The sequence below is a fragment of the Sinocyclocheilus anshuiensis genome, unplaced genomic scaffold (assembly GCF_001515605.1).
Source record: "Sinocyclocheilus anshuiensis isolate Anshui unplaced genomic scaffold, SAMN03320099.WGS_v1.1 scaffold1014, whole genome shotgun sequence".
Classification (NCBI taxonomy): domain Eukaryota; kingdom Metazoa; phylum Chordata; class Actinopteri; order Cypriniformes; family Cyprinidae; genus Sinocyclocheilus; species Sinocyclocheilus anshuiensis.
In genome coordinates, this window is record NW_015540943.1 from 366425 (window position 1) to 386000 (window position 19576).

At 38.3% G+C, this 19576-nt stretch overlaps 1 protein-coding gene and 1 pseudogene across 1 annotated transcript; one reads left to right on the forward strand and one right to left on the reverse strand.

The window, feature by feature from the left end:
• The window catches only part of LOC107689717 (poly [ADP-ribose] polymerase 11-like), a 27236-nt pseudogene extending 15055 nt beyond the window's left edge, over positions 1-12181 (forward strand).
• Positions 5553-12474, reverse strand: LOC107689716 (pyridine nucleotide-disulfide oxidoreductase domain-containing protein 1-like). Its single transcript, XM_016487847.1, has 11 exons — positions 12447-12474; positions 10043-10162; positions 9836-9964; positions 9677-9750; positions 8963-9132; positions 8396-8481; positions 8191-8293; positions 7992-8104; positions 7432-7554; positions 7109-7246; positions 5553-6273 (listed from the first exon to the last, which is right to left on the reverse strand). Exons 1-11 carry the CDS (start codon positions 12465-12467, stop codon positions 6025-6027), a joined length of 1326 nt encoding a protein of 441 aa, XP_016343333.1. The 5' UTR covers positions 12468-12474; the 3' UTR covers positions 5553-6024.
• Between the last annotated feature and the right edge of the window lie 7102 nt (positions 12475-19576).

A 19576-nucleotide genomic window follows, 5' to 3' on the forward strand; every position in this document is an offset into this window, starting at 1 on the left:
CCCATTTTAAATTTGAGGCTGTTCTTCCAACCGTTCCATCCAGTAGAGGAACCTGGTTCAGTAAGGCATGGATGTTTTTTTACCAGTGCAGATGCAACATCATTGAACTCGTCATCAGAGGGATATGCTTTGAAGTTGTACATAGACTCAGCAAGTTTTTCAAGAATTTCATGCTTCATGTCCCTAGGAACGTGCATATATGTCTGGTCTTTCATGAAGAGAAGATTTCCTTGGCGCAATCTGTACTCTGTCTACAGGAAAATTTGGGATTTCAAAGGTCTCTGGCCACTGAGCTTGGCGTACATTAGATGAACCTTCTTCTGAGGTCAAAGACACAATATCTGTGTCAGCTGTACTTGGTGTAGGAGATGCTGTAGGAGATGCTGCAAGAGTAATCACCTTTAAGGTGGGCCTTTCAGGTAAATCTGCAATGTCTGTTAGGTTAATCAGTGCATTGTTAAAATCAGCATCTTCATACTGAAGATAAAACTTGTAAGGAAGACCTAGCTTTTCCTCAAGCTGTTCCATCAATGAAGTCAAAGTTTGTGGTTTCCTATGCAGCGTGATTTTCCTTATGTCGTTTTCATTCACTATCACTCTAAGTATAGTTTTTGTCTCCATTGTGTCCTGTGAACCTAAAAATGAGAAAAATCAATGAAATCAAATGAAATTAAAGGAAAAAGGGAAAAAAATTATTACCCTCATCTTTTTTAAACCTGTATAACTTTATTTTGCTGAACACAAAAGATATTTTTAAGAACATTGGTAATCAAACAACTTTGGGTTCCTGATGGAAGTCAATAGGAACTGAAACTATGTGTTTACCAACATTCTTAAAAATACCTTATTTTGTGTTCAGAAGAATAAAGTCATACAGGGTTAAAAAAGAAAGAAAGAAACGGATGAATAAATGAGGACTATTTTCATTTTTAGAATGACTATCCTTTTAAAAGCTTAATTTAACACAAGATGAAATGTTTTGCTGTAACAAAAGTCCTGCCCCGAATTTTGTAGGATGCCAGTGGAAAAATGTCATTCAAATCAGAGAGCTTTGTGACAGTCATGTCTGGTACATGACTGCACAATTCGTAGGAACGCAGATGCTCAATGTACCACGATGTCTGTTTTTTGCATACAAACAAAATATTGGTGTTGATGATGACAATTTTTACAATTCGCCTAAAATCAGGCAGACATGAACTTGCACCAGCAGACAGAAACATATCAGGACTGTACTTGATGCCATCAATGCACACTGAAGATGTGACAAGTACAGTGCTTTGGGTAGGAAAATTCTGCTGAAGCATGTTCTGAACACTCTCAGGAAAAGATGAAATCAGCGTAGACGTCACTTTGTCCATCTGGACAGAAGGTTTAAAAAAGGATGATGAGTCCACATGGTACGCCACCATTCTTTGGTGTCGGACTGACAGAGTTTGTGTGACGTTTTTGAAATTTTTTGTCTCACGAATGATTTGTTTGAAGAACTTGTGCTTGCCTTCAAAACGCATGGTCCAAACATCTCTAAGTGGCCCATATGTCCTAATTAGTTGTGAATAATGTTCGATGTAGTGGTGTTTAGGACGAAGCACAAAATCAGGGAATACTTTCGAAAGCAAACCTCTGTGCTCTGAAATTTTAGCCGCAAGAAAATCAATAGTGTCATCAGTGAATCTGAAGGATGTCGCCAGTTCTAGAATGTCTTTCAAAAGCATTAAGATCTCCCATATTGCATCATTTTCTGGGATGTCAAAGCCAATCATTAGTGGGAGAAGTCTTAAAAGTGCCCAGTTTTCATTGCCATTTCCACCAATCGTGCCTCTAGAGGCAAACGTAGTTGGAATGACCTGAGGTTGATCGATCTTGTCCATGAATTGGTATGGAAACTGTTTGATCATCCTGTTCACATACTCAAGGGTGATGTACTTTTTGTTAATTAAAGCATTGAGGCAGAGTGCCATTTCAACGGGTATGACACCCTCCAAGAGATCATGCAGGATGTCAGGTGGAAAACCAGTGACAGAGTGAAAATGGTCAAGCTCATTTAAAACACATCTGCCTTTTACACCATACTGCTTCGTCAAATTTGGGTCTTTTAAAACTTCTTCAACTTGCCTGTCATGATTCTGCTTTGTCCTGGGTTCAAATCCTCCTGACAGTACGTCTTTCTGTTGAATTTCACACCTTTTCACCATGCAAAAGCGGCAAGGGTGTTCCACAACGAAGCTCTCTTGAAATCCTGCCAAGGAATGAGCACCAAGATTATCAGCAGCAACATTGAGAACTGTTCCCTTTACACATTCTCCTAACTGCTCCACATAGACACCATGTTTCTCCAGAGTTTTGAGGTCTTGCACAAGAGGGTGAAGGACTCTCTCGTATCCATATTGTTTTACAGCACTAGCTTTGCATAAGAGTGCTAGCTGAATTGCCTGAAGTGAAGACCTGTGTTTAGATGGAAGATTAGCAAGAACCCAATACACACTGAATATCTTGTGTTTCTTTTTTGAGGTGCCAAGCGGATTGGCAATCTCAAATTCATCAGTGTATAGGGTAAGCAAAATCCGGAATTTCTCTGTCATCAAAAAATCATTCTCACGATAGTTAGTGCTGTCTATGTAAGAGCTGATCCCATCTGCATTGCCAACAGGAGAAAGAACTTTCTCAAGAACATCAGTTCAGTTTAAAAGCACCTGTAACATATTCAGAATTGGCACATAAGCAAATGATTGAGAGTCTTTCCCAAGTTTATATTCTATCGGCATTACAACTGGAAATTCGTGTGAGACTGGTTCCCTTAGTAGATCACTTGGGGGTGTGGGAGCCCCTGCCAAGTGTGCCTCATTGGGTCCTGCCCTGAGCAGGCTCTGGTTCTATCAGTCTAGTCTTACCTTGGTGGGTCCCGAGCAGGCTCTGATAATGGAACAAGAAGTAGATACTTCCTTTCGGCCTGGCACTATCAACCCACACTTTCACTAAGTGTGTGGATGCTGCTCTGGCTCCTCTGCGACTCCAGGGCATCCGCACACTCAACTACATCAACGATTGGTTGATATTAGCTCATTCAGAGCAGATAGCGGTTCGACATCGAGTTGGGGGTTAAGACTAAATGCCAAGAAAAGTGTGCTTTCTCCATTACAGAGGACCACTTATGTGGGCATGGTGTGGGATTCGACCACGATGCAGGCACGTTTGTCCCCTGCTCGGATCGAGTCGATCCTCACGGCAGTCAAGAGAGTGAGAGAAGGCCTGTCACTCACTGTCAAGCAGTTTCAGAGACTGTTGGGTCTGATGGCAGCTGCGTCCAACATGATATCTCTTGGCCTGCTGTACATGAGACTCCTACAGTGGTGGCTCAAGACCAAGGGGTGCTCCCCGAGGGGAAACCTGCTTTGCATGCTCAAGGTCATGCGGCGCTGCCTTCGTGCCTTAGACATGTGGAGGAAACCTTGGTTCTTGTCTCAGGGCCCAGTGCTGGGAGCTCCTTGTCGCCGCGTAATGCTAGCGACGGACGCGTCCCTCATTGGTTGGGGAGCGGTCATGAGTGGCCACTCGGCCTGTGGAGTGGTCGCCATCTCAGTGGCACATTAATTGGCGTGTTTCTAGCTTTGCAACACTTTCTCCCGGACCTAAGAGATCACCATGTGTTGGTGCGCACCGACAACACAGCGGTGGTCTCTTATATCAACCACCAAGGAGGTCTGCGTCCACACCCCCTGTATAGGCTGGCGCACCAGATCCTTTGTGTGGTCCCAGGGCAAACTCCTCTCGCTGAGAGCAGTTCACATTCCTGGGCGTCTCAATATGGGAGCGGACATCGTGTCGATGGAGACTTCACCCTGAGGTGGTGAAGCAGATATGGAGAGCTTTTCCTGTTTGCGACTCGAGAGACATCGCACTGTCCCCTCTGGTTCTCTCTGACTCATCCAGCTCCTCTCAGACTGGACGCTATGGTGCAGACTTGGCCGAGGCCTCGTCTGTACGCTTTTCCCCCAAATGCTCTGCTCCCAGGAGTTCTGGAGAGAGTGCGCCAGGACGGGGTCTGTCTGCTGCTAGTAGCCCAGTTCTGGCCGGGCCGAGTATGGTTCTCGGACCTGATTTCCCTTCTCGACGGCTCTCCATGGGAGATCCCCGTCAGGAGGGACCTCCTCTTACAGGCGGAGGGCACGATTTCCACCCCCTCCCGGAGCTGTGGAAGTTTTGGGTGTGGCCCCTGAGGGTGCACAACTCGCAGCTTCCTGTATCTCATCCGAGGTTGTGGAGACCATCCTCCAATCCAGAGCTCACTCAACAAGGAAACTGTATGCCTTGAAGTGGAAGCTTTTCAATTCTTGGTGCGGAGACCGCCAGCTTGACCCAGTCAACTGCCCAGTTGGTACAGTTCTGGAGTTCCTGCAGAACAGATTCTCCGCAGGCTATGCGTGGAAAATGCCAGAATGTTTATATAATACAGGTTAATGCAGAACTAAGGTGTTTTGGGGTAAGTATTTTTGCAAAAGGTTGGGATTTAATGCATTTTAGAAGACAAAGTAATTTAATGTTATAGTGTTTGAATTTAACATTTATTTTCACCCAGATACAGTAAACACATTGGAAGCTCACTTGAAATAGTGATTTCCCTTTCACTCATGGCCAAGAATCGTTCCAAAAAATAAATCATAAAAGAGATCACAGAATTAATTACCAAAAGGATCATTATGGGAGTTGGAGCTCAACCGACACATATCCCAAAAAACTGAATGCCATGTTGTAAATAAACAAATTACTTCAGTATAGCTATACATGGACTTAAATTATTACTTGCCTCATGATGTGAGAGCAGAGCACTTCTAAATAACGAATCAATAAATATTTAAGAGATCACAGAATTAATTACCAAAAGGATCATTATGGGAGTTGGAGCTCAACAGACACATATCCCAAAAAACTGAATGCCATGTTGTAAATAAACACATTACTTCAGTATAGCTATACATGGACTTAAATTATTACTTGCCTCATGATGTGAGAGCAGAGCACTTCTAAATAACGAATCAATAAATATATATTTTTTGGCAACTCAATAGTCCATGTTTTTCTTACTCTGCTTCTCAATGTGCATTATCCATTGGTTACTTATAATAACTCATAGTTCCCTAAAGGAATAATTCACCCAAAAAGGAAAATTCAGACTAATCATTTATGCACCTTCACCATCGTTCCAAACCCATATGACTTGGAACACAAAATGAGAAATTTTAAACGAAGTACTAGTCACTATTTTTGTTTGTGCTCAGAGCATGAGAATATTGCCAAAGGCAACAGACTGAGGTAGGACTTCCTTCCTGTTGAGCAAGATAGGTGTAAGATTGTGGAGAGTTTGAAAACAATTATAATTTTTGAACTTCTGATTGGTGGAACAGAAATTACACTGTGCAGCTTTAAAAGAACTGTATCATCTGTGTCATTGGCTAACCAGAACGATTCAGTCAAAGTAGTCTTCAATGTCAATATTAGGATTAAGAAGCTCCTCGCCATATCGGGATAAGTCCATTTGGTATGAGTAATTTTAAACGAAGTACTAGTCACTATTTTCCTATTTACTAGTCACTATTGTCAAAGACAGCTATGGTTTTACAAGACTTGAGGAAAGGAAATGCAAATGACTTGAAATATAGTTAATGGACAATGTGGCTTTTGTTTGCCAAAGATGAAAATCATACGAGCTTTGAGCAACATAAGGGAGAGTGAATTTTGTATTCCACTTTTGGGTGAACTACTCTTTTAAAATACTGTGTGCAATTTCTGCGCCCCTAGTTGTGACAAACAGAATTGAAGTCTGTTTGTTTGTGCTCAGAGCATGAGAATATTGCCAAAGGCAACAGACTGAGGTAGGACTTCCTTCCTGTTGAGCAAGATAGGTGTAAGATTGTGGAGAGTTTGAAAACAATTATAATTTTTGAACTTCTGATTGGTGGAACAGAAATTACACTGTGCAGCTTTAAAAGAACTGTATCATCTGTGTCATTGGCTAACCAGAACGATTCAGTCAAAGTAGTCTTCAATGTCAATATTAGGATTAAGAAGCTCCTCGCCATATCGGGATAAGTCCATTTGGTTGAGAATGAGATTCTCGAAAGTTTCCTCTAGGTCCGTCTCTCCGATAAGGACAGCTCCCACCATTCGGCCCCCAGTCAGAACCACCTTCACATACTCCTGCCCTTTTGTACAGCGCACAAGAAGCTCATGGTCCTGACCCAAACCCTGAGCATTAAACTTGCCTAGCAAAACCACCTAAAAAATATGACAAAACAGACATTAAATTATTGCAAAACTGATGATCAAATCTGAAAATTACTTTTGTGTCTATCAATCTTAATTCAATTCCTGGACTTGAACTTTAAATAATGTAGCAAATAGGCTGCAGAATTGTAAATAAAATATTAAAATTAATAATGCTTCATTATTTAAAATAAATAATCTTACCAAAAAAAAAAACATAACCGCAAATCACCCATAAACATGTTATCGCACAACATATGGAGTATTTACACAAATATTTTACTTTCATTTATATACCTTAATTTTAATTTAATCATAATTTATTAATTATTGTTAATTTTATTTTATTAATGTAGTTTGTCTTTTTTCATATGACTGTTCTTGTCACCAATATAATATAATATAATCATACTGAGGTGCATTTCTCAAAAGCATCGTTAGCCAACTACGGTCGTTAGTTCCATTGAACTCGATTGGTAATAACGGAACTTGTGACCATAGTTGCTTTTGGGAAACACACCCCTTAATGGGTTCAATAAAAACAATTGTATTGATGTGACCAGAGACACCTGAAGTAGTCTGTCCTTTTTTATTTAACTCACATCTTTGTCACCTTTTCCACTCCTGAAGAGTTTGTATCTCATATATTAATTTGCATAAAGTTTTGCTTGTGAAAATTACTTTGAATTGCAGTTAAGCAAATTCAGTCATTCCAACTGTGACTCATGAAGTAAAAGTGAGACTTTTTTTTTTTTAATTCTGAATTCTCAGGCATTAAGTCTGAGAATACAACAATGTGAAATTTCTTCATAAAGGGAGGTACCAACAAGAAGAGCACAATTCTCACCTTGTAGTTGAAGAATTTGGTGATGTGTGAGAACAGCTCAAAGCAGAAGTCCAGCTCTATGGGCTCCTCCAGCACATCTGCAGCCATACAACGTGCTGCGTACCAGCCCATCTGACGTGCCTGAGTCCACAATCGCATCTTATACATAACAGGACAGAAGTTTTAGAAAGTCAACCCTTAGTACATAATAATAAAAAAAAAACAACAACAACAAGTATCAAGTATTGACTAAATGCAATTGACCACTGTGTGTTTGCATGTCACAAAAAGATCAAAAGTATAAGATGCAATGCACAAATACAGTAACATAGGTGCAACTGTACCTGTTGCCAGAGAGCGCTGGGATCCCAGCCTGCAGTACACACATCTCCAGCCGCATATACATCCTGTTCAGATGTCCGCATATGATCATTCACTCTCAAACCATGATCTTCTGCCAGCTTAAACTGGAATGGGACACATAAAATGCACAAAGCTTGAATTCTGGTAAATTGGGCCACATCTTGCTGTTCATTTCATTGATAAAAGTAGCCTGATTTTCCTACATTTACCCTACAAACCCAGATAATATACATATGTGAAATGTTATTTTATGGATGCACTGACAAAACCAATATTACAATAAATTACATTTTATAGTAGTTTGTATAAATAAAAATAAAACACAAAAAAATAAAACCAACCAACTTATTTTATTTATAATATATATATACATATATATATATATATATATATATATATATATATACACACACAATATTGATCAGTACTATATCATATTTACGTATACAATAAAAAAAATGACTACTAATTACATCACTATTAATATATAACATTAAAAATTGAAATAAATGGGTAAGTTCAAAAGGATAATCATTTTTACATTGTTGCCACTGAGAAAAGGATCAGTGTTTGGCACGACGCCTGTTGCGCTGACTACAAAATCACAGCCATAAATCTTTTTGTTGGTTAACTGAACATAAGCTGGCCACAGCCCTATGGTAAGGAAAAACAAATGTAGTTATTTTAGCTGTAAAACACTGCAGCTTAATTATTATAATTATTATTATTATTAGAATAACCTAATTCTGATTTATTTGTGTTGAGTTTGGACTGTAGGAACTCCTGTTGGGTGTAGAGCTTGTCAACCGCACACTCATATTCTACATGGACTCCGCTGGAATTCTGAGAAATGAAGGAAAAGAATCAGAATACGGCGAAAAGTGACAATCATCCACCATGTTATGTTGACTAATGTACAATTGCAAAAATATAGTGGATACAAACCTGCACTGCTCCTTTTAGTTCAATCCCCTCATGCCAGTCTGGGCCCAAGGCACTGCCAAGCTCTCCTGAAGCCCCACTGTGGCCTGCTATGAAACATACACATGTGGACGCACTTGACAGAATTCATGTTTTTTTTTTTTTTTAAATCAGCTTGTAATTAAACAAAATAGTGTGGTTCATAAGTCTTTACTATTCAACAATGTAGAAAATAGAACAAAAAATAGTAAATGTGAGAAAAGAAGTGAATATTTATAATTAATTACATTTTATTCATTTTTGATTTACTTATTTTGATTTATTTATTTGTTTGTTTGTTTGCTGTTAATTATTATTATTAAAAAGTAATAAGCAGTGTATGTGTCCAAACAAGGACGGGTAATGTTCATACTACGTATATTATGACAATTTAAGTAAAACTTTATTAATTTATATTTTATTAGGGAGAATACAGGTTTGCCCCTTTTTTTCTATGCATTTTTCTTGACTTTATTACAGCAGCACTCTTTTCATCAAAACTGCCAGAAGAGGACTGCTCATTGTGTGTGAGTGTGTAAGGTGAATTCATACCTCCAGTCTTGTCAGTAGCATAGCGTGCTCTCTTGTAGGGCAAAGACCTATCTTTTTTGTCAGCCCCCAGTGAGGGAATGAGAAACTGAGCAGCTCCTGCATCAAAGAATGTGTTTCCTATGGCTTTATCCTTTATAGCCCAGATCACTTCACAACCCTCTACTTCATACCTACAGGAGCACACAGCAGGTATTATAAAATATCTCAATACATCTCCCTCTCTCTCTTTTTTTTTTTTTACTGTTTACATTTGGACCTAGACATCCAAACAAAAGTTTGGACACACCTACACATGCTATAATTATTACGTATACTGTAGTAACATCATCAACATATGAAAATACAAAATAACACAATGAATTTTGAAATAACACAAATGGGAGTATTTATTTTACTTTGGTTTGCCAACATAATTTCAATTATTTTTCACATTATTGATAATCAATAATAAATAATCAAAATACAAAATAACACAAATGGGAGTAGAAGAGTTATGTAGCAGAAAATTATAAACAATATATATATTAATTACATTTTAATATTACAGTTTTATATCACTTAATTAATTTTAATTTGGTAAAAAATAAACAATCAATTTATACACAATTATATTTGTCTACAAAGCTAATTTCAAGCATTTAAGTAACTAATAGTATACTTTTGTGTTTACGTCGTAGATCCCGTATTATTAATATTAATGATTCAGATACTTACACCAATTCTAATGCGATTCCTCCATTGCCAATGACTACTATCCTTTTAGCCTTTGATAAGCGCTTTTGAAACTTCTGTGAATAGCATAAATCATCCAACCATGTTCATGTTTGTTATATTCATATATATAATATTCATTATTAATGAGCTCTGGTGTACCTGAGCACTGTCTGTGTCTCGTATGCCCAGCACATGAGGGTTATCTTGGGTGAGAAGCTTGGGTCTGGCTCCGCTGCAGATACACAGCTTTCTATAATGAAACGTCTGCCCATCCTCTGTTTGTAAAAGCTGCGGAAATTGAGAATATGATTAAAAACCAATTTTGAATATTTTGGGAAAAGAAACAAAGTGTTTGTCTTAACACACATGTTCCTTAGTTCGCACGAGTTTGACTGCAGATTGTACGACTTTCAGATTGGGATACTTTTCTTCTAAAACACTGGATGGCTGTTCCTCGAGATCAAATTCTTCCAAGGTCTTCGACACCTACATAGAGAAAGGTAGTTGACAATGAACTTTCAATATCAAGATTTTTCGTTTAAGGATGTGTAGTATTACATTACATTATATTTACTACATATACAGGTGTGTGTATATATAAATATATATATATATATATATATCGTCTTTACTAAGGGTGAGGCTGTCAGAAGATACACTTCATCGGACGTGAACTGCGACGCGATCTGCAAAACGCTTTTAAAGTTATAATACCAGCCAGTTACTATCAGACCAGTCATTAAAGATCAGTTATCGTTATCGATGTGTTCGTACCTGTTCTGCACACGTTACGCCTGCGATTCCTCCACCGACGATCACAAACGTGACTTGCTTTTCTGAAGCCATTGAACATCAGCAGACGTCCTCAGCTCCGTGTGCGGTACAAACTTTATGTCAGGCTGAACGACACCACTATTCAGCTGCTTGGTTTTTGACACTTTCTCAATCTTTTGTGGTCTCTGCTAGAAATACACAATCATACTAATCACTAAAAAGAGGTATGAAGAGCAACCTCATTCCGACTAGTGATGTCCGGTTCGCGAACGAATCGTTCGATTTAACCGGTTCTTCTTAGTGAACTGGTTGAACCAGTTCACCAAATCGGACTGAATCGTTTGAAACGGTTCGCGTCTCCAGCAAGCATTAATCCACAAATTACTTAAGTTATTCACTTTTTAACGTGGCTGACACTCCCTCTGAGTCAAAATAAACCAATATCCCGGAGTAATTTGTTTACTCAAACAGTACACTGACTGAACTGCTGTGAAGAGAGAACTGAAGATGAACACGAGCAGAGCAGCCGGATAACGAACGTACACGCCCACTGTTGGACCAGTTCTCGTTCTCGAGTCAAGAACCGGTTTCATCGGGTTTCGGATCACCAGTACACTGAACCGAGAACCGTTTCTTTCGGACACATCCGATATGAGAACCGATGAGCTGATTCTCGTTCTCGAGTCAAGAAACGGGTGCATCGACTTGAATGAAGGGCAATCTGGCGAAACGTAAGTTTATTTAATAACAAATAAATCGCAATGGATTATGTATAGTAAGTGGATTATGGTTTCTGCGCTGATGACAACTAATTTATTTACTTTATATCTTCAAGACTTAAATCCTCGTATGCACATCACTGCCTGTTACTGTATTTGGGTGCTTAGTTGCAAAACTTAATTGTAAACTTTTCAGATCGTGATTATGATGTTTTAACTGACTGAATTATGAATACTAACTTTATATATTTGAATGTGTATTTTCATCCCGGCCCGGGACGATAGACTTGATATCATTACGTCATCGTGAATGACGTCATTACGTTAGGGCGTAAAAGAACCGATGAACCGTTTTTTTGAACCGGTTAATTGAAACGAACTGTCCGAAAGAACCGGTTCGCGGAAAAGAACCGGACTTCCCATCACTAATTCCGACTAAATTCTGATTGGACTTCCGTGTTTACCTTTTTCAGCTGACTACGGAAAGCGTTAAGAGTCAAACATTATGCGCTGCGCTGCGCTATAAGAGGTACGTAGTGGAGCCCTACATGAATTATCGAAAGTTTTCCCAAATCTGAATGCTTGCCTTCTTGACTAACATTTATTGGCAAGATATTAAAATGTCAAAACCTGTCGTCTGCAACCTACAGACTACACTAATTATATTATATATGTGATTAACAAACAAAGCACTTTATGCCCTTGATTAGCCTATAATTTTACCTGTAGTGTGCTATTTGATATTACATTTAAAGTTTATATATTGTTACTAGGCCTATAACATTTTGTTATATTGTATGTTATTGTTAATATGTTGTTAATAGAAATTGCAACATTACAACTGTGTGTGTGTTTAAATATGCAATACAAATACTAGTTTCAATATAAATGACATTAAATTGTTTTATCATAAATGCTTATTAGTACAATACACTTTATCAGCAATACACTTTAACCACATTTCAAAGATAATAGAAATAATTCTGAAATTGCATTTAAAGATTTTAATGTTTTACTATTTTTCTTTATTTTATGAAGAAAGTACTTAGAGAAATTTGCCTACTTATGTGGGTCGAAAAAAGCACTCTTAAGTTCAACTTGCATTTAATATACATTTTAATTTATTAGATTTATTATTATTTTTATACATTTTTATTTAATTGTAAATAACATGCAATTAAGCGTCCAAAAACATTACATTCAGTTTGCATTTGAGTATGTTCTTTTAAAGAATATTATTTTATTCAAATACAAAATGGCAATGTGAAATATCAAACCTGTTCGAAATTTGTAACCATCTCCAAGGGAGAGGCTGTCAGAAGATACATTTATTCTGATGGGAAGTGCAATGTGATCTGCAAAAAAATATATTTTTATTATATTTATTATTCATATTTTTTTAAATTATGCTAAACTGTACCTATTTTTCACAAGGGAAGCTAACAATAATTGCGAAAGTCATTTAAAATATTAGTAAATATTAGATTAATAAAAAATCATAGTCTTATCATTTATTCTAAACTTATTTGTTTACATTTTAATTTCAGAAGCATGTGATCAATTATACTGCTTAAATGAATAACATCATTATGAAAAGAGTATGAGCTGGGTTGGTTTGGGACAGTGATTTTGGGTTAGTTGGATCATTGTTTAATAATTGTATGGTTTTTTTTTCATATTAAAAGTAAAATTCATATTACAAATTATGTTACTACAGCAAAATTGCAATAGAGTTGTTCCAAATATCAGCACTATGATGCACACGCTGAGTGCTGCAGGTAATTACAGCTGGTGACCGGTATGAAATGGTATAAATGTAATGTCCTCTGATTTTATGTCTGAAGAGCGTTGCTTTTATGAATCACAAACTGAAAATAAACCAAGAGTGTCAAATGTGTCAAAACAAATGAAAAAAATAACAGGATAACGCACACAGACGTGGAAGTGTTATCTGGATTACTGCATCAGTGGCAATAATGTTGATATGCCCTGTAAACATGTTAAAACATTGCCCCAAATGCATCAACCCCCTTATTTGATCCACACAGAAAGAGCTGCCCCTGGACATGAGGATAACTTAAGTTCACTGGACAGTGAGTTCATATGGTAATATTCTCTTCTCAGAATATGCCTGGGTGATTTTAACCTAATGAACTGCATGGGTGGCGTGCCGTTTTTGATTCTTAAGGCTAACCTTCAAATGTAAGTGCATTTACTACATGTGTCATTTTCCCCAATTTTAAACTCAAAAAGTGACTACATCTCTCACAGCCGTAGAATCACTTTCCAGAAAAAAAAAAAAAAGATGCTGGTTTGTTGCTGGTCTAGACCACCATAAGCTGCCATTGTGAAAAAGAAGTGTATATATGTTAATGATATGTATATACTTGACTAATTTATGGTAACACTTCAGTTTAGGGACCAGTTCTCTAGTTGTTTATTAACATGCATATTACTAGCATGTTGGCTGTTTATTAGTACTTATAAAGCACATATTAATGCCTTATTCTGCATGAACAGATCCCTTAATCCCCATACCCTAAACTTAACTACCTCACTAACTATTAATAAGCAGCAAATTAGGAGTTTGAGGCAAAAGTCATAGTTAATGGTGAGAATTGCTGTTTCATAACACACTTAAGTAATCTTTTAAAAAGTAAACCTTGATTTAATGTAAAATTACACTTTACTTCAAAGTATGTTTTAAATCATTATGTTCTGATGTTTTGACTAACAAACATATAAAGTACTTGTGTTTAAACTTTAGTGTGCTATTTGCCATTACAATAGGTTAATACATTTTAAATGCACTAAAATGTAACTCATAACTTTGCAACAAATATATTCAAAACCACAACATACAAGATTCAACAAATTACATTAAAGTATATTTTTATCAGCAGTACACTTTAAATGAATTAATTCACCCAAAAATGAAAATTACATGATTTACTCACCTCAAGCCCTCCTAGGAGTATATGGCTTTCTTCTTTCAGACGAATGCAATCTGAGTGATATTAAAAAATGTCCTGGCTCTTCCAAGATTTATAATGGCAGTGAATGGTGGTTAGCTTCCGTTAACTGTCGTACGAGTGGTGTTCCAGTGGATGACGTAGCACGTTGGCGTAGGATGTAGGTGTAGCGTAAGCTCAGGTGAGAAGTGACGAACGCAGAAGCACAGAGGAGAGAGCAAAACAAAACACCAATAATGAATTAGAAATACAAAACAAGGATTTGTAGAGAAAAATGTCGGAGGATTTTGATATAAGCCAAGAGGAGACTGGTCTTCCTTTGCTGTAAATAAAACTTGGTTCTCACGTCACGAGACTAGCATATTCTCACCAGAGCTTACGCTACGCCTACATCCTATGTCATCCGGCTGGAACGCCACTCTCTAGTAAACACACGCACGAAAGTTAGCAAAAGCTAGAGATTATGGTTTATAAAGTTTTAAATATCACTTTGCTTCAAAAGACCTTTATTAAACCCCAGAGCCATGTGGATTACTTTTTATGGATGGATGCACTTTTTTGGGCTGCAAAATCTTAACCCCCATTCACTGCCATTATAAAGCTAGTAAGAGCCAGGACATTAAATCTAATTGATTGTATTCGTCTGAAAGAAGAAAGTCATATACACATGGCTTGAGGGTGAATAAATTATGGGGTAATTTTCATTTTTGGGTGAACTATCCCTTTAACCATATTTAAAAGAATTATGAAATTACAAATAAATAATGTACAAAAAAAAAAAAGTCACCTAATTGAATTTAATATAGTACAGTTTTTTAATTGCATTAATATGCAATTACATGTCTGGAAATATTACCTTCAGTGGTAACACTTTACAATAAACTTCCTTAGTTTACTACATTATAGTTAACATGAACTAATAACGAAAAATTCTTCAGCATTAATCAATCATAGTGTTATTTTAATATGTACTAAATCTTTAAATCCACTTGTATCTGTTAATATTTAATAAACCTGAGCTTGTCACGGGTACACAGACCAGAGAGAGAGAGAGAGAGAGAGAGAGAGAGAGAGAGAGGAGTAACATTCCAAACAGGCTTTAATTTAATGCAACAGCATCGATAAGGCAATAGGTGATCAGATACACATAGCAGATGGAGTAGGAGGGAGATCAGACAGGTGAGGAGCCACACACACACGACTTGATAAGAGGTAAACACTTTCCTTTCTTGTAGGAAGAGCACACAACACTTGGAGATGGAGACACCGAGCTGATGACTGGGGATAAGGAACTGGACGCTGAAGATCCGAGATAGGAGACTTGGGGGTGCAAACAAACAACAGGTAAGTAGACTTCAAGTGAGTAACAATCCAAGGCGAATATCTGGAAGGTCTTAGACGAGACTAGACAAACTTTCTGTCTGTGTGTGTGTGTGTGTGTGTGTGTGTGTGTGGGGGGCGAGTCCTTTTAACCAGTGCAGGTGGAATCAGAGATAACTGGTGATCATGATTAGATGATTGGTGACAATGAGCAGGTGAGCAGCAGGAGGGATGATGGGAAATTAAGTTCAGACTAGCTGACAGAACTGGTGATCGTGACAGTACTTCCCCCTCCCGGAAGGCGCACTGCGCGCCGCAACAGCAACATCAGGGAGGGGGACGGGTCAGGGAGTCATGGCGAAGCAGGCAGTTCAGGTTGCCATGGTGGATCAGGGAGCTCAGGTGACCATGGCGGAGCAGGCAGTTCAGGTTGCCATGGCGGAGCTGGTAGCTCAGAGGAGGCCATGGCGGATCCTCCGTGGCCTTAGCAGTCTCATCCACGGGTATATGGCCCCCCCAAAAAAAAATTATTGGGGAAACCTAGGAATCCTGGGGGGGGCGCTCTGGAGGAGCGGGCACTTGAGGGCGCTCTGGAGGAGCGGAGGTGGCTAACTCGGGGAGCTCAGGAGACGAAGGAGGGCTGGACGGGACCAGCGGAGACAAAGGAGAGGTGGGCTCTTGGCCGAGCTCTGCGACTTGAGTGGGCTCCTGGCCGAGCTCTGCGACTTGAGTGGGCTCCTGGGCGGATGCTGGAGAGCATTCTGGAGCGGACGCTGGAGAGCATTCTGGAGCCTTTATTGGACTGTCAACTCTGGACGGAGTTCGGGGACAGGAACAAAGTCTGGATTGAATTTGGGGACTGGAGTCACGTCTGGGCTCCAAGACATTCCCTCATATTCCACCAGTACTCTCAGGGGCACAAGTGCAGCGGCCAATTCGGAATGCGACTCTGGAATGACGGTCATGGCTAGACGAGACTCTGGAACTGAGATTTCACCCACTGGGATAGACTTTGGGACTGGAGTGGGCTCGGAAAAATAAACTGACGGTACTAGGAGAACTGGAGGGGGTTAGGGCATCAGCAATTGAGTTACGCCGGCACCATCATCATCACCCACTGTGAAGGAGGAATCATCTAGCAATAGCACATAATCGATATATTGTGCCAGGGCACCTGGGTTTGTCGCTGCTGGTGCTTGGAGGAAGAGTGGATCGTCCAGACCACTCCTGAACACAGACTTTAATGTACCATCATTCCAAGGTACCTGGTGGGCGAGCGAGAGGAACTCATCAACAAAACTCGATCGGACAGCCATCTTGGGTTATGGAGAGGATTTGCGTGGCCGGATCAACAATGGAGCTCATAATGCTGTTGTGGTCTAGTCTCCTGTCACGGGTACACAGACCAGAGAGAGAGATGAATAACATTCCAAACAGGCTTAATTTAATGCAACAGCATTGATAAGGCAATAGGTGATCAGATACGCATAGCAGATGGAGCAGGAGGGAGATCAGACAAGTGAGGAGGACACACACACACACACACACACACACAGGACTTGATAAGAGGTAAACACTTAACTTTCCTGTAGGAAGAGCACACGACACTTGGAGATGGAGACACAGAGCTGATGACTGGGGATAAGGAATTGGACGCTGGAGATCGGCGATAGGAAACTTGGGGGTGCAAACAAACGACAGGCAAGTAGACTTCAGGTGAGTAACAATCCAAGGCGAATATCTGGAAGGTCTTAGACAAGACTAGACAAAATGTGTGTGTGTGGTGAGTCCTTTTAACCAGTCCAGGTAGAATCAGAGACAGCTAGTGATCGTGATTAGATGATTGGTGACAATGAGCAGGTGAGCAGCAGGAGGGATGATGGGAAATAAAGTTCAGACTAGCTGACAAAACTGGTGACCGTGACAGACCTAACATGAAATAACAATGAACAGTTCTATTTTTGTTACCTAACATAAAAAAAGATTCATAAATACAGTAACAAATGTATTGCTCATTGCTAGTTAATGCTATGCATTAACTAAGGTTAACTAAGAAAGGTTATTGTAAAGTGTTACCTATTCAGTTCACACTTAAGTATATTCTTTCAAAGTATATGATTTCAACAATAAGTATGTTAAAGTGTGCTTATTTTTCACATGGGTGTTCACCCGCAAAAATACTGGTTAAACTAGTCAAGAATACTGGTTAAGACATAAAGACACTAGAATCCAGAACACAACATATCAACAATCAGCAATGATGGTCTTTTCAACAGGAAAAATAAATAAATAAAATAATAATTATATATATATATATATATATATATATATATAATTTAAATAAATATTAGAAACATATGAAACAAAGTTGATGCTTAAAAGAAAATGATCTCAAACAATGAATTTGAAAAATCAAAACAAACAAAGAAAAAATCCTCTAAACAGTCAGGCACGAGATTTGAAACATCAGTTTCAGTGGAGAAAATGACACACTATTAACTAACTTTCCATTGCACTAATTAAAAGTACCAGTTAATTATTCACATTAAATGAGTCACACTTGAACTCAAGCTATCCTCTCCTCTCTGTCTAGTCTGTGTACGTAATGGATCTGATGGCCCTGTACGTCAGCCATATTAACTGCACTGAACAGCGGCTGTAGCCTTTAACCTCTTCGTGGAAACCCACGTCATTATGACAGATATATAAACCGACAAATTATCTGTGACCGCAGCCAATCCTACTATTTCCTGTTATATTAATACAAGAAATACCCTAGCTGTTTGATACGCTTAGATCAGAATAGAAGTGATGTAACATCAGGGTACAAACATGTCTGTACAATGTCGGGATAATTAGGATGTTGATTTTAAGAGAAAATTATATGAAGTGCTTCAGTGTTGTATTTGCTCAGGCCCATATATTACCCCAAAATCAAAATTTTAAATAATATATTTTGTACATAAAATAAGCATATATGTGACCCTGGACCACAAAACCAGTCTTAAAGGTGTCATATGATGCGATTTCAATTTTTCCTTTCTCTTTGGAGTGTTATAAGCTCTTGGTGCATAAAGAAGATCTGTAAAGTTGCAAAGACTAAAGTCTCAAATCCAAAGAGATATTCTTTATAAAAGTTAAGAGTCAACCACGCCTACCTAAAACGGCTCGTTCTTCAGACCGATGAGCTTTGTAAAAATCGACGCGTTTCAGGAGAAACAATAATGTACAGTATGTGGAAAATAATGTAACCTTAAACCGCATAAACACAATAATGTAACCTTAAACCGCATAAACGCATTTCATTACACCAAATACACAAAATAATGTTCTTTTTAGCAACATCATATGACCCCTTTAAGACATTTAGAGTGAATCTGCTCAAGACATTAGCACTGTATGAACTGTCTTGGAAGAGGAAAAAACTAGTACAACACTGTGCTGAGTATCAGATTTCTCCTCACTTTGTCCTTGGATGATGATTTCCCTCTCAGCAGTTCCTCCAAAACAACTCGCCCTTCTGAACCCCATGAAAAGATGTAGTGTTTTGTGGTCTATTTAAAAAAAAATGTAATGTCATTTGGACAACTTTAAAGGCGATTTTCTCAATATTTAGATTTTTTTGCACCCTCAGATTCCAGATTTTCAAATAGTTGTATCTCGGCCAAATATTGTCCTATCAAACCATACATCAATGGAAAGCTTATTTATTCAGCTTTCAGATGATGTATAAATCTAAATTTTTAAAAATTGATACTTAAGACTGGTTTTGTGGTCCAGGGTCACATATTTAAGATTGTTAACTTCAGATATTATTATAATGACAATAGTGCATTTTCTAATATTATAATTGTTTCTTTTGACACTACATGCTACAATAGTAAATGAGCACAAAACGTGGTAGTCAGGGCAGGACTTAGGGGGCAGTGGCCCCTGGGCTTGAGGTTATGTTTGGGCCCTATACCTACACTACAAATGCCCTCAAATAGAACATCATTATGTAACTATAAATAGAACATGTATTAGTAACACAAAATACACAAACATATGCTTTGAGGTTCATAAATAGTACAATTAATATGCAACATGTCTAGGCTATAGTCAAAGTTCAATAA

Coding starts and splice junctions, on each gene's coding strand:
- LOC107689716 (XM_016487847.1), bottom strand. CDS start 12,467: ATGGTTACAAATTTCGAACAG. Junction 10,163..12,446: donor TGGTTACAAATTTCGAACAG/GTTTGATATTTC, acceptor TTCTCTATGTAG/GTGTCGAAGACCTTGGAAGA. Junction 9,965..10,042: donor TCGTGCGAACTAAGGAACAT/GTGTGTTAAGAC, acceptor CAATTTCCGCAG/CTTTTACAAACAGAGGATGG.